The sequence below is a fragment of the Podarcis filfolensis genome, assembly GCF_964270895.1.
Source record: "Podarcis filfolensis genome assembly, chromosome: 8".
In the NCBI taxonomy this organism is placed as follows: domain Eukaryota; kingdom Metazoa; phylum Chordata; class Lepidosauria; order Squamata; family Lacertidae; genus Podarcis; species Podarcis filfolensis.
Genome location: NC_139611.1, coordinates 16,437,966 through 16,450,155, shown reverse-complemented (window position 1 = coordinate 16,450,155; position 12,190 = coordinate 16,437,966). Strand labels below are relative to the sequence as shown.

At 43.7% G+C, this 12,190-nt stretch overlaps 1 protein-coding gene across 2 annotated transcripts in view; it reads right to left on the bottom strand.

The window, feature by feature from the left end:
• The window catches only part of LZIC (leucine zipper and CTNNBIP1 domain containing), a 30,527-nt gene that overhangs the window by 18,016 nt on the left and 321 nt on the right, over positions 1-12,190 (bottom strand). The window contains exons 2-7 of one of the 2 annotated variants that reach the window (XM_083629018.1): positions 10,143-10,270; positions 8,907-9,042; positions 8,366-8,464; positions 6,646-6,741; positions 6,107-6,188; positions 779-4,700 (exon numbers count right to left, since the gene is read on the bottom strand). In XM_083629018.1, the coding sequence (XP_083485144.1) occupies positions 4,642-4,700; positions 6,107-6,188; positions 6,646-6,741; positions 8,366-8,464; positions 8,907-9,042; positions 10,143-10,243 (573 nt within the window). In that variant the 5' untranslated portion in view covers positions 10,244-10,270 and the 3' untranslated portion in view covers positions 779-4,641. Of the gene's footprint in view, positions 1-778; positions 4,701-6,106; positions 6,189-6,645; positions 6,742-8,365; positions 8,465-8,906; positions 9,043-10,142; positions 10,271-12,190 lie in introns of those variants that run through there. The other variant, XM_083629017.1, reaches the window with a different exon arrangement.

The following is a 12,190-nucleotide window of genomic DNA, read 5'->3' as shown; positions in this document are numbered from 1 at the left end:
TCGCAACATCATCATGTGACTGCAGGCAGGACAGGGTTAAATCCTGCATTGGCTGTGTACCTGTTCCCATTAGGGAACAGATCAGAATTTAATCTCCCACTTGTCCGCTGATGAGCAGGGGCAGGATACCATGCAAACCCCTTCCTGAATCAGAAAGAGGTATGCATCATAATTCTCTGCTAGAACAGTTTCCTTCCCTTCATTTTAGTAGGGCTTTCAATGCAAACCATCAAAAGTCCTGTATAAAACAAAGAGGGCCAGCATCATTTTTAGCAGCACTTTGCACCTGATGTCCTTGTGCTGTCAGGTGATTGACAGGTGGGTAGGGCCACCCACCTGATACATTTGTTCAACATGGCCAATCCTGATGATTTGGTCTGTGGAGCCAAAAAGGCTAACCACCCCTGCTATGGAGAATGTTGCTCACTAGAAAAGATGTATATGTTCTCACGCCCAGTAACTTTCCTTCTGCTTTCCACACCTGAAGAGGAACTTTCAGAGTTACCAATTTGCAGGCAAGTTTTTGAAAAGAGATTAGAATTTTACGCCAGCAGCACTAAGGCACCTTGAGCTTCATTTATAATTGCTTCAAGCAACAGTAGCTCAAGTACTGGATGCCTAACAAGAAAATCCAACCCTCTCAAAGAATGTATTCCAAATTAAATGCCATATTTGAAACCATTGGCATTTTAAGGGGAAAGTTGTTGTTATAAGGCACTGGTTGTGCCCTTAAAAAGAAGATGGGTGGGGGAATATAAAATTGACAATAAAGATAAAATGCATTTCTCAGTGATGGTTTATTAAAGTGAAATGAACAATATGCAAAGAGAGACAAGTAAATGCAAATCTCTAAGCTGAGTGAGGGAGAGAGATCAGAAGAAGAAGCCTGTTTAAAGCCGGTGTGACTGCTGGGTTTGGCTCAAGGCACGGATTTGCAATGGCACAGCAGCAAAGCTTCCCTTCTGCAGGCAAGGAACTAACCCTCTAATCATCACTAATGAGACAGCTACAGCATTTCAGGGAAAGAAGGTCTGTAACCACTGTGACTTCACACAAGCTGTTATTTAGCCATCAGTTTTAAAAGGGAAGAAACATTTAAAAGGATGCTATTCCCAACTGCCAAGGCCTAATCACAAGCCACAGAGGGCAGTGAAGACCACAAACAGGGCAGTCAAAAGCAGCCTAACTCTAGGAAATGCTGCACGGAGGCTTTCAGAGTCACAAAGCTCAAACGCATACACACTTCCCGGTAGACCTGCTCTCTCCTCTAACCAGGGTTTTCCCATATTTCTGTGGGACATAAGCCACCACACTTAGGAACAGGATGCTAGGTATGGTGGTATGGCTTCTCCCCAAGTTTCCCATGGGGCTTTTGCTCCTTGAACAGACTACATAACAGGCAGAAATTCAGCTGATTGAGCTTTCCATTGTATTCCATTGTATCTTTACTGCTTACCTGTTGGGCAGCTTTTAAAGGCAAAAGAGCCCTGCCAGGGTGAAAAGGGAATCCTAACATGTTCTCCACTGTAAAACCTCATATGTGACTTGTTTTTTATCTGTCAAATCTATGACTAAAGGAAGTTTTCCAACAGCTCCAATTAGGGCTGCCATACGCCTGGATTTTCCAGAACATTACTGGGATTTCAAAGGCAGAATTGACATCTGGGGGGAATTTATGAATGGCAGCGCTTTGTCCTGGATGTTAGGCAAGTCAATCGAAAAATCATGGGTTTTTTGGGTGCTTTTGTAAAGAAAAGCTCAATAATTTCAGCGGTTTCCTGGAAAAAAAAAGTCAACAATTTTGGGGTGTCCTGGTTTTTACTTTTTGAAATATGGCAACCCTAGCTCCAATGAACTAGAGCTTTCAGTCCCAGATCCAAAAGTAAACCTGACCTCAAACTTCTGTGTGTCTAACATTGGAGGAGGCTTGGACAGTATGGTCTTGAGTTGAGGACAGTGAAAATTGAGGAACACCAACCTACAGGGAGATTCACAACCTAATTTTGCTCATTGCAGATCAAGCTTTTTCTAGACTGAACCCACTTTAGGCTACAGGTGGAAATTGGATGTTTGACTTCACAACCCCAAATCCCTGCACACAGAAAACAGTCATTTCCTAGGGTGGAGGTGGGGAGTTTATAGCCTAGCCTTCTCTCTGACATACAATTCCTCTGCAGCTGAAAGAGAAAGAAAGGGAAGAGTGTGCATTGGGAACAGGTATAAGAGGGACATTCAAACACTCACATCCCACTAGCTCCTGCAGTGTGAATCAGTGGAGTTCAGCAAAAGATTTACCTCTTAAATCTGGTGGTTTAACAGCCTTGGTATTGTAGAAGCATTGTTGTGGATGGTGGGAGAGACTACAGAGGGACATTTTCTACTTGCCCAGTTTCAGAATTCATAATCCTATTTGGAAAAGTGCCATCATAACTGATCTATAAAACATGGAAGGTAGTCGCCTGTTTTATGGCTGATCTACTGTGGCCATTGTTCACTAATAACCCAGCGAGCGGCTCCTCCCAGCCTCATGTTCCTGCACTCCCAAAAACTGCTGAATAAGGGAGAGTCATGTTTTGGCAGCAGTGCAGTATGCTACAGCCAGCACCCTTTTGGCAACCTACGCATGCCTGCTAGCCAGGAAAATAGAATATAGGCATTGTGCTTGTTCCTTTTTTAAACTGGGGAGGGGAGAGGGAGAGAGCAGCAGTTTCTCAAGTTACTATACAATGAGTTCATCTGGGAGCTGTGGCAAGGGTAAGAGAATTGATTGGCAGGGGTGATATTCAGTACTTTCTTTTGAAAAGAAATTAAAATCAGGCCCCAGACAAGCTTACATATGATTTGTAACAAGCAGAAGAGATAGAAACAAGGAAGAAGTTTCATATTCAGGATTAAATCAAAACAGTTTTTCAAATCCATTCACTTTCTGGGGTTCTAAGTGAACAAGATCTGTAGCGATTAGGAAAAGGGCATTCTGCACGTAAATTCAACTCTTAAGACTGAATAGGTGAGTCCTGCAACAAACTAAGGTCAAAAATGAAGGGGAAAATGACAGAGAAAAAGAATGTGGATGGCTTCAAACTGCAAAAAAGTGAAAAACCAGTATAGAGGAGATGGCAGGGCAGAAAGATCTGCTCTCCAACACCACTCCCCCACCCCTGCAAAAAAACAACAACAACAAAAAGCAAACCCAGTTGGATAGTTACTAAGTTGTAGCCAACCAAGTCCTACTCTGAGTAGACCCATTAAAATTAACAATTTAGCCATGTCTGCTAATTTGAGTAAGACTTGGTTAGAAGCATCACTAAAGGCACTCTGCACATGCCAAGAGGCAATTATTTAGGGAAAAGCTACAAATATTGCAACCAGATTATGGGGTTTAGTCCTAACAAGCCCTCTTCCGATGGAGTTTTCAGGGATGTCTCAACTCCTTAAATATGGGCCTAGCAAGAGGATGCCCTCCACAGACACCAACTTGGCAAATTACCCACCATCCAGTGAGAAACCTAGTGTGGCGTTTCTGTCTAGAGCTAAGGAGACCCAGATTCAAGACCCTACTCAGGCTAGCTAATTACTCTTTATGAGCCTGACCAACACTGAGCATCTCCAGGTTGGGCTGGGGAATGACCCCTCTGAAATCCTGGCGCACAGCTGCTGGTCAGTGTAAACAACACTGAGCTTGATAGGGTTGGAAAAAGGCAACTTCACATAATCCTAAGTGAAAATTGTTGAGAAGGAGCCCAAAGGGACGAGGGAACTTTTAGCTCAAGCCGATAAGTCACAATCAACCAGCATCTTCCAGGCCTAACAAGATCAACAGTCAGCAGGCGCCACCTTCATTCAGCAACAGAACAGGCAGCATCTAAAAAAAGTAGGATTCCTCTCTGTTTGTTTCCACTTGGAAGGAAGCAGTTTCATGCCGGCCTCCCAAAACATGAGGGAAGATTGTAGCCAATAACACGCCTGGCTACCGTAGGAGGCCAGAAACAGGGCTTATTGACTGCGTTCCCTGTCATTCTGGTCCACAATGTTAAATTGGCCCAGAAAGCTCCCAACAGGGCTGCTATTGTTTGCCAATCAAGACATGGAGGACACAATGCTGCCCATTCATCTCCCAAGAGAAACCGGGAGGGCAGGAGGGCGCTCGGCTTGTTTTGAGACAAGCAAAACTGTGTCGCATTCCACACTAGAGCTACATTCTCTCCCCCACCCCACTTTAAAAAAACCCACACAATTCCAGCAAAAGAACTGAACTCACACAGCCATCAAGCACCAAGAGCTGCTGAAGAGAGATGCTTTCTGCCATCACATGTAACAAAAATAATAGAGAAAAACATTTTACTAGAGAAATGCACAATTTAAAGTGGGGAAAATACACACACAATGCATACATTCAAAAGGTTACACAATTAAGTTAGTTGGTTTCATTTCCTTGTTTTTAAAAAGTACCACTTAGTGTTTTTAGCCTCTGAGCTTATGCAGCCCAGCTCGCCAAAGGGCACTTCAAAAACGATCTTCATTGTAGGTTAGCTTGCCTTTAAGATAAAGAGCGTTACAAAAAAGTTTGTAAGAAACACACAAATATAACATGGTAAAAAAAACAAAAACCCCAGATCCAATGCAGCTGAACATAGCCTGCTTTCACTGCTTTGATTTCTCTACCTCAAAACTTGCCAGCGCGAAGACCTTATCGCCTGATCCTGCAGTTAATGAAAAAGAGGGACTGTTTTAAAATTCTGCCTTTATTCCATCAGCAACATCCAGCCTCCAACAAATAATTATTGATTAACAATTACAAGTGTAAATTGATATAGCCATACTAATCACACACAGAGGTATTTGATAGTAAGATTTATTTATATTTTTAATATGTGAATAGAATGTTATGCACTTATATGAGTTTTTGATCCACTGTTTTAAGTCTTTCTTAACTTGGAATACAGTAGTACCATATTGCTTCTCTTATACAAGTTTCTTTTAATATTTTCCTTTATATCTTTTATCTCCTTATCTTAAACCTGACCATGCTCAATTTCCCCCCTCCCTTGTTGAATTCTTAGAATACTCTGTGAGTTTGTTATACATTTAATAGACTAACAAAAATAAAAACAAGAAGAAACGATAGTGGACTGAACTGCATTGATTTAAATGACAGATTGCACTGATGTTAACCACTGATGTCAAAACCACTGATTTTAACCATGGATCTCAAAACTGCACTAAACTGCAGATTTGGGAGTTTCTTAGAATTCCCAAACAATTATCGGTACAACACTGCCAGTAAGTCATATGCGGGTAAGATGGCAGGCAACTATTTACCACATTGGCCTGAATATAAGCCGCCCCTGAATATAAGCCACACCTTTAAAATTTAAGGGGGGGGGTAAAGAAAATAAGACAATACCCTCTCCCTTAAAATTCCACAGGCACTCACACCCGTAAATGTCAAATGTAGAAGAAAATCCTACGGGTACTAGAGAGGACCCGCAAGTGGGTTTAACACCTGTTCGTAGCACCGTAAATGCAAATTAAAAAATCAATACTGCACTGTAAAATATAGGGAAAGCGATGTATGACATCAGAATTAATTGCACAACAGTCTCAAGCTCGCAAATCTGCAAGAAAACATTTTTTTGTTCCGTTTTACCATATGTTTGTTTCAGCAGCGATATTCTAAAAGCCAATTTTTGTAAGGTTTAAAATTTAAGCCGCACTTTTAACTTTTCACGGTCAGAATTTGGGGGGAAAGTGCAGTTTATATTTGGGCCAATATGGTATGTGGACTACTTATTTTCATTGACTGATTTTGCCAGGCTGATCTACAGGATCAAGTTGTATGTTGTGACTGGGACTCATAAGCATCATTTGGAATAAAGTCAAACCAGTCTGTCATTGGATTGGAAAAAATGCTATTTAAGTTACACTCATGTTCATGCTATATGGCAGTGAATCCAACCTCCATGCCTGTTAATGAAGAGGAAGCAGATGAGCTGTAGTCATGAACTAAGGATGATGAGACACCATTTCTTTTCTCCTGATTGTGAGAAGTTTGACACACATGATCAAGGAAAGAGGAATGGGGAGATTTTTATTTTTTTTAACTTACCAAGATCACTGGAAACTCTCACAAACTGGCTGAGAGCAGCTCCTGCATTTGTTGAAAGAAAAGTCTCATCATCAGGAGTCAGCTGTAAACACAAAGAATGAAAGAAATAAGAATGAGCTATGAAACTTTTAATATCACTTAAACCAGTGATGGCCAAACTTGGCCCTCCAGCTGTTTTGGGGCTACAACACCCGTCATCTCTAGCTAACAGGGCCAGTGGTCAGGGATGGTGGCAATTGTAGTCCCAAAATAGCTGGAGGGCCAAGTTTGACCATCACTGACTTAAACATTTAAAATGAAAGTGACATAATGAATACAAGAAAACATTTCCAAACAAGCTTTCATAGCTTTAAGACTCCAGACAAAGCCTTAAATAGTGTTGAAGCATAGCAAAAAAAAATCCAATTCTGTAATATTCTGTGCAGTTTCTAAGGGATCCAGATTCTGCAGCAGGGTATAAGACTAGTACTACACAACATGTGTAATCCACGCAATTCCATTTATAGCCCCATGAAGGACATGCCAAGCAAATTTAGTACCTTCTCCCCAAGCTTCCTGAGAGCGGTGAGAATTTCCACTTTTTGCTGAGTATAGACGTCCCGTCCCAACTTTCCAACAATTAGATCTCTGTCCATCTATAAAGGGGAAGAGAAAACCGGGAAGTGGGGGGTGGATGACACTAATTATGCATCTGATGTATGAAGATTTACACAGCCCTTAGGAATTAACACCCATTATTTGTGTACCATGAGAAAGAAATTTGTGGCATTTGCTAAGTGTCAGTAGCAGAAAAGAATGACTGCCGTCTCCCACCATCAGCCCCATCTGGCATGACTCACAGTCAGGGATGATGGGAGTTGTAGTCCAGCAACAACCTGTCCAGGTTACAGGTTCCCCATCCCTCCTTGGGCAGAGTTCTCCCATCACACATTTCCATGTGATTGTGTGAACCAGTTCACAGGCACCACATGGGGCAAAGCTCCCAATTAAATCAAAGCTTCTACAGCCTGCCTGAATCATCATCAACTTCTTCTCATTATCATTATCATTAACATTTGATTACTGACTGCCCTATACCCGCAGGTCTCAGGACAGTTCACAATATAAAATCACAACACGAAAGCACAAAAGACATAATAATAAAAAAGTGGAACAACCAATAATCCCCCCTCCCCAAATTACCATATTTTCCGCCCTATAGGGCGCACCGGCCCATAGGGCGCACCTAGTTTTTATTTGGGGGGGAATAAAGTAAAAAAAATTATTCCCCACCCCCCCGGGTTTCGGGCTGCAGGCTGCGGGCTCCCAAGGCTTGCGGACATCTGCCCGAAGCCTGGGGTGTGCTGCGGAGCTTGCCAGTATCCCCCGTTGAAGAAGAGCAGCCGCCGCAGCAGTGCCGTGCCGTGCCAGCCGATTAGCTTCCCAATCCGGCGCGAGGTTCCGCGGCGACGGGGGAGCCCTGCGCTCCGAAGGCAGCGCTGCCGGCTGCAGGAAAAACGGAGGCGAGGGAGGAAAGACGAAGCTGGAAAGGAAGGGAGGAAAGGAGGAAGCTGGAAACACCTCCAGCTTTCAATCCATGCCTGAGGGGATGCCCTCGTCCCGGCGCGCAGGGCCAGGAGGGGCGGCGCTGCGAGCCGCTCGCTGCCCAAAGCGAACGCAAGCGGAAGCAAAACACACTGTCCGCGCAAAACACACTGTGCGTCTCCGTCGAAGGAGCAGCCTGGAGAACCTCAACATCCGCCGCTCACCATCCCGCTGCCGACTGAAGCCAGCCCAGCCCGGAGCGTGGGAGTTCCCGCCGGGCTTTGGGCTGCAGGCTGCTGTCCGCAAGCCTGGGGAGCCCGGCGGGAACTCCCGCCGGGCTCCCCAGGCTTGCGGATATCTGCCCGAAGCCTGGAGAGCGAGAGGGGTCGGTGCGCACCTACCCCTCTCGCTCTCCAGGCTTCAGCGAAAGCCTCATTTGCCCCATAGGACGCACACACATTTCCCCTTCATTTTTGGAGGGGAAAAAGTGCATCCTATAGGGTGAAAAATACGGTAGTTTTCATAATTTAGTCTGCCCAGCCCAGGACTAGGCAATGCTGTTAACACTCCCAGCTTCTCATTTTTGCAAATCAGTATAAAATATTGTTTAAGATTTTCAAGTTTTAAAAAATAAGTAGATCACATTGGGAAGCAGTTTATAAATGAAATGAACTAATGATTCTAAACATACTTCACGTATGTACACTTTTTAAAAAGGTGATAAAACATCTTTACCTCTGCCAGTCTTGTCCGCAGCTGCCCTGGCTGCTTTTTGGCAAACATCCTGATGACTTCTGGGGTTTTAAAAGCCTGGCTGATGGCTGCTTGTATAGCCTGGAAGAGGAAGATTACAAGCTAAAACCCTCGCGAAAGATGTTGCATTACACTATTGGTCCATCTTGTTCAGCATTGTGACTGGCAATGTCCCACTGGAGTTTTAGAGAGGAGGCATTCCCAGGCCCATCTAAAAATGATCAGATTTAACCTGGGGCATTCTAGGTGCAAGGCAGATGCTCTACCACTGAGCTACATCCTTTTGCTTAAGAAATAGGAAGCTGCCTTAGCTCAGCATTGCCTAAACTGACCGGCAGTGGCTCCAAAGTGTTTCAGGCAGGGGTTTCTTCCAGCCCTAGCTGGATATGCTGTGGATTGAACCTGGGACCTTCTGCAGTCAAAGCAGATACTCTCCCTTTGAGTGATGGACCCAATGTCATAATGCAGTGTTTTAGACACACTACGTCAAAAAAAACCAAAACAGTCCCCTCCAAACACTCACCAACTGCATCCCACTAAGTTCGTCTACCAAGGTCATGTTTCCAGACATGATCTTCTTCAGGGAATCATTGAACTCACTCAGCTGCTCAAGGGTTTCTTTCTTGGTCTCTTCATACTCATCTGCATCCAGATCATCTCTGAATAAGAGCAAGCACTGCGACTCAGCCAACAGGTTAACCACAGTAGGGCTCTACATAGGAACATAGGAAGGTGCCTTGTACTGAGTCAGACCATTAGTCAATCTAGCTCAGTTTTGTCTACACTGATTGGCAGCAGCTCGCCACTGTTTCAAGCAGGGGACATTCCCAGCCCTACCTGAAGATGCTGGGGATTGAACCTGGGACCTTCTACAGCAGATCATATATTCTACCACTAAGTTATAGCCTTGTTATTTAACCAGTAGCTGCTAATAGACTTAAATTCCAACATCCATCCCACCTGTTAATAGTGGGCTGCTTTCTCCATCTCACAAAATTAATGATGCCAGTATTTTACTATGCCACCCTGAAACAGTGTGGAGCTGCTGCTAGTCGGTGTAGGCAGTACTGAGCTACATTACCTCTAGGTTCAGCAGCAGTACGTATCTGAGTATCAGTTGCCACGGAACAGTAACAGGAGACAGCTAATGTCCTCATGTCCTGCTTGTGGGCTTCCCAAAAGGCATCAGATTGGACACCAAGGGAAACAGGATACTGGACTAGAAAAGTCTTTGGTCTGATCCAGCAGGGCTCTTCTTACATTTTTAACAACAGCAACACAACATACTGGCATGTCACATGAAGCACTGCCCTTGGAAGATCCTTAAAGGATGTCTGAAAAGGACGAAATCCAAATGAGTGCATGCATCACCCAGTAGTGTCTGGTGCCCATTGGTACTGGAAGGCCAGAAGGCAGGGAGCCTAACAGTAGGTGGAACCAAAGACAACTAATTCTAGCTTTGTCCACATTATCCTCCCTGCTAAGTTCTACAACGGCAATACTGAGATTATGAAGGAGGAGGCTGGCAGGCAATCCCACCCCCCTAGACTAGTGCTATGTAAGAAGTCAAGGTAGGGTCTGACTAAGAGCAGGCTGACATTAGTGGGACTGTGCCCCATTAGCCCTGATAGGCCAGCCTCCAAGGACATCATACGATCCATCTACAGCTAAAGACTGGATGGATGCCTGCTCTGCCATACATGGCGTTAACACAAAGATTTTGTGACGGATTAGTCAATTTCAGGATGGAATTTATTACCTACACTCCTCCAGATCTTGCAATTGCTGCATTAGTCTATCCAGTTGCTCTTCCAAGTTCTGTTTCAACTTACTGGTCTCAATTGCTCCCCTTGAAGCCATTTCAAATTTTGTGCATTACAGACCACCTGAAAGAGACAAGAAACGTACATGTAGTGTGTGTTATTTAAACTGCCAATATCATAACGGTGTTATACAAATTGACAATGCAACTGCATTTGGAATATTGTATGCAGTTCTGGTCACAAAGGATATTGTAGAGCTGGAGAAGGTTCAGAAAAGGACAACAGAAATGATCAAGAGGATGGACTGACTCCACCCCCTAAAGAAAGATTGCAGCATTTGGGACTTTTTAGTTTAGAGAAAAGACAAACAAGAGGTGACATGATATAAGTCATGATATAAGATATATTATTCATGGAATGGAGAAAGTGCACAGTAAAACATTTTTCTCCCGCTTTCATAACACTAGAACTCATGGGCTTCCAATGAATCTGAATGTTGGAGGATTCAGGATAGATAAAAGAAAGTACTTCTTCACACAGCACATAGTTAAACTGTAGAACCCACTCCCACAGGAGGCAGTCATAGCCACCAACCTGGATGGCTTTAAAAGAGGATTACACATATTCATGGAGGGCAAGGCTATCAATGGCCACTAGTCACAATGGCTATATTCTACCTCCACTATCAGAGGTGTCATGCCTCTGAATATCAATTGCTGGGATTCACAAGTGGGCAGAGTGCTATGTCCAGCTTGCAGGCTTTTGACAGACATCTGATTGGACACTGTGAAAACAGGCTGCTGGACTAGATGGGCAATTGACTGCTCCAGCAGGCTTCTCTTATGTTCTTAAAAGGAAATAGCAGGCTAGTTATATAGCGAAAGTGGCATAAAAGAACTTCGCTCTAGTACAAAGTTAAATATCATCTTCTTTATTTAAACATGCCCATCCTATTCGAGAGGCTCAAAGAAGATAATATTGTATTGGGGATTATTGTAGCATGATTAACTCACCCTAGGAAGCAAAATTAATTAAAAAAATTACCAGGATGTTTGGTTTACTAGTATCTAGTGCAAAAGTATTTCACACCAAGGACCAATATTTTCAGGCATGCCATATTTTTTCCCTAGTTTATAAAATGTGTTTTAAAATTATAAATAGATTTCCTTCTAATCAAATAGGGGAGGGGACACTCAGCTAACTCTAGAAAATAGCCAGTTTGGCTCTGAAAGCCAGGGTAGAGTAGTGGTTAGATGGCTGGCCCTTGGAGACCAGGGTTCAAATCCCCATTTGGCCACACAAACCCTATCTGCTTTTTAAAGAAACATTAGTCACAAATCAGTGTACAATAACAAAAACAGCAAATCCAAATGACATTTAAAAAACATTAAATACAAGCATACTTCATATAAGCAAAAAAATAAGCAAAAACCAACTCCAGTCAGACAGCTCAGCATGCTATCAGCAATTTAGAATGTCATCTCTGTAGTCTAATTTACATAAGCCGCTGAAAGCTACTGAGGAAAAATAAAAATAAAAGCCTTTGAGGCCCACCTAAAAACATCGGTTTCTCTGTCAATTCCCTGATCCACAATTAATTTGAGGAGGAAAATATTAGGAGGGGCCCAGCGAAAATAAACTGGGAGCCAGTCTTACTAACACAAAATACAATTTCTGACACGCCCCCCTCTCTTTTGTAGCTGGGGATGAAGCCTCACCAAGGAAAATTTGCTGCAAGCACACACACCCCGGACCTCTCCAGGGTGCTAAACCTTACCCTAAATGAGGAGTGGGAAGCCTCTGGCCCCCAGGATGCTCCCCAGCTGCACCCCCCCTCACACATACACTGGCATCGCACCCTCCTTGAACCTTTTTGCATGGCCGGATTATTCCCCTCCCTCCTCCAGTAATCCCCCCTTGCTTACCCGAATGGAGAAGGGTGTGTGCACAAACTACCAGCCTACTGTACAAAGGTGAAATTTACACTTCTTGCCCCGCCCACAGCTGGCATGTTCCAATCCCCCGTCCCCACCCCAGAAAGGAA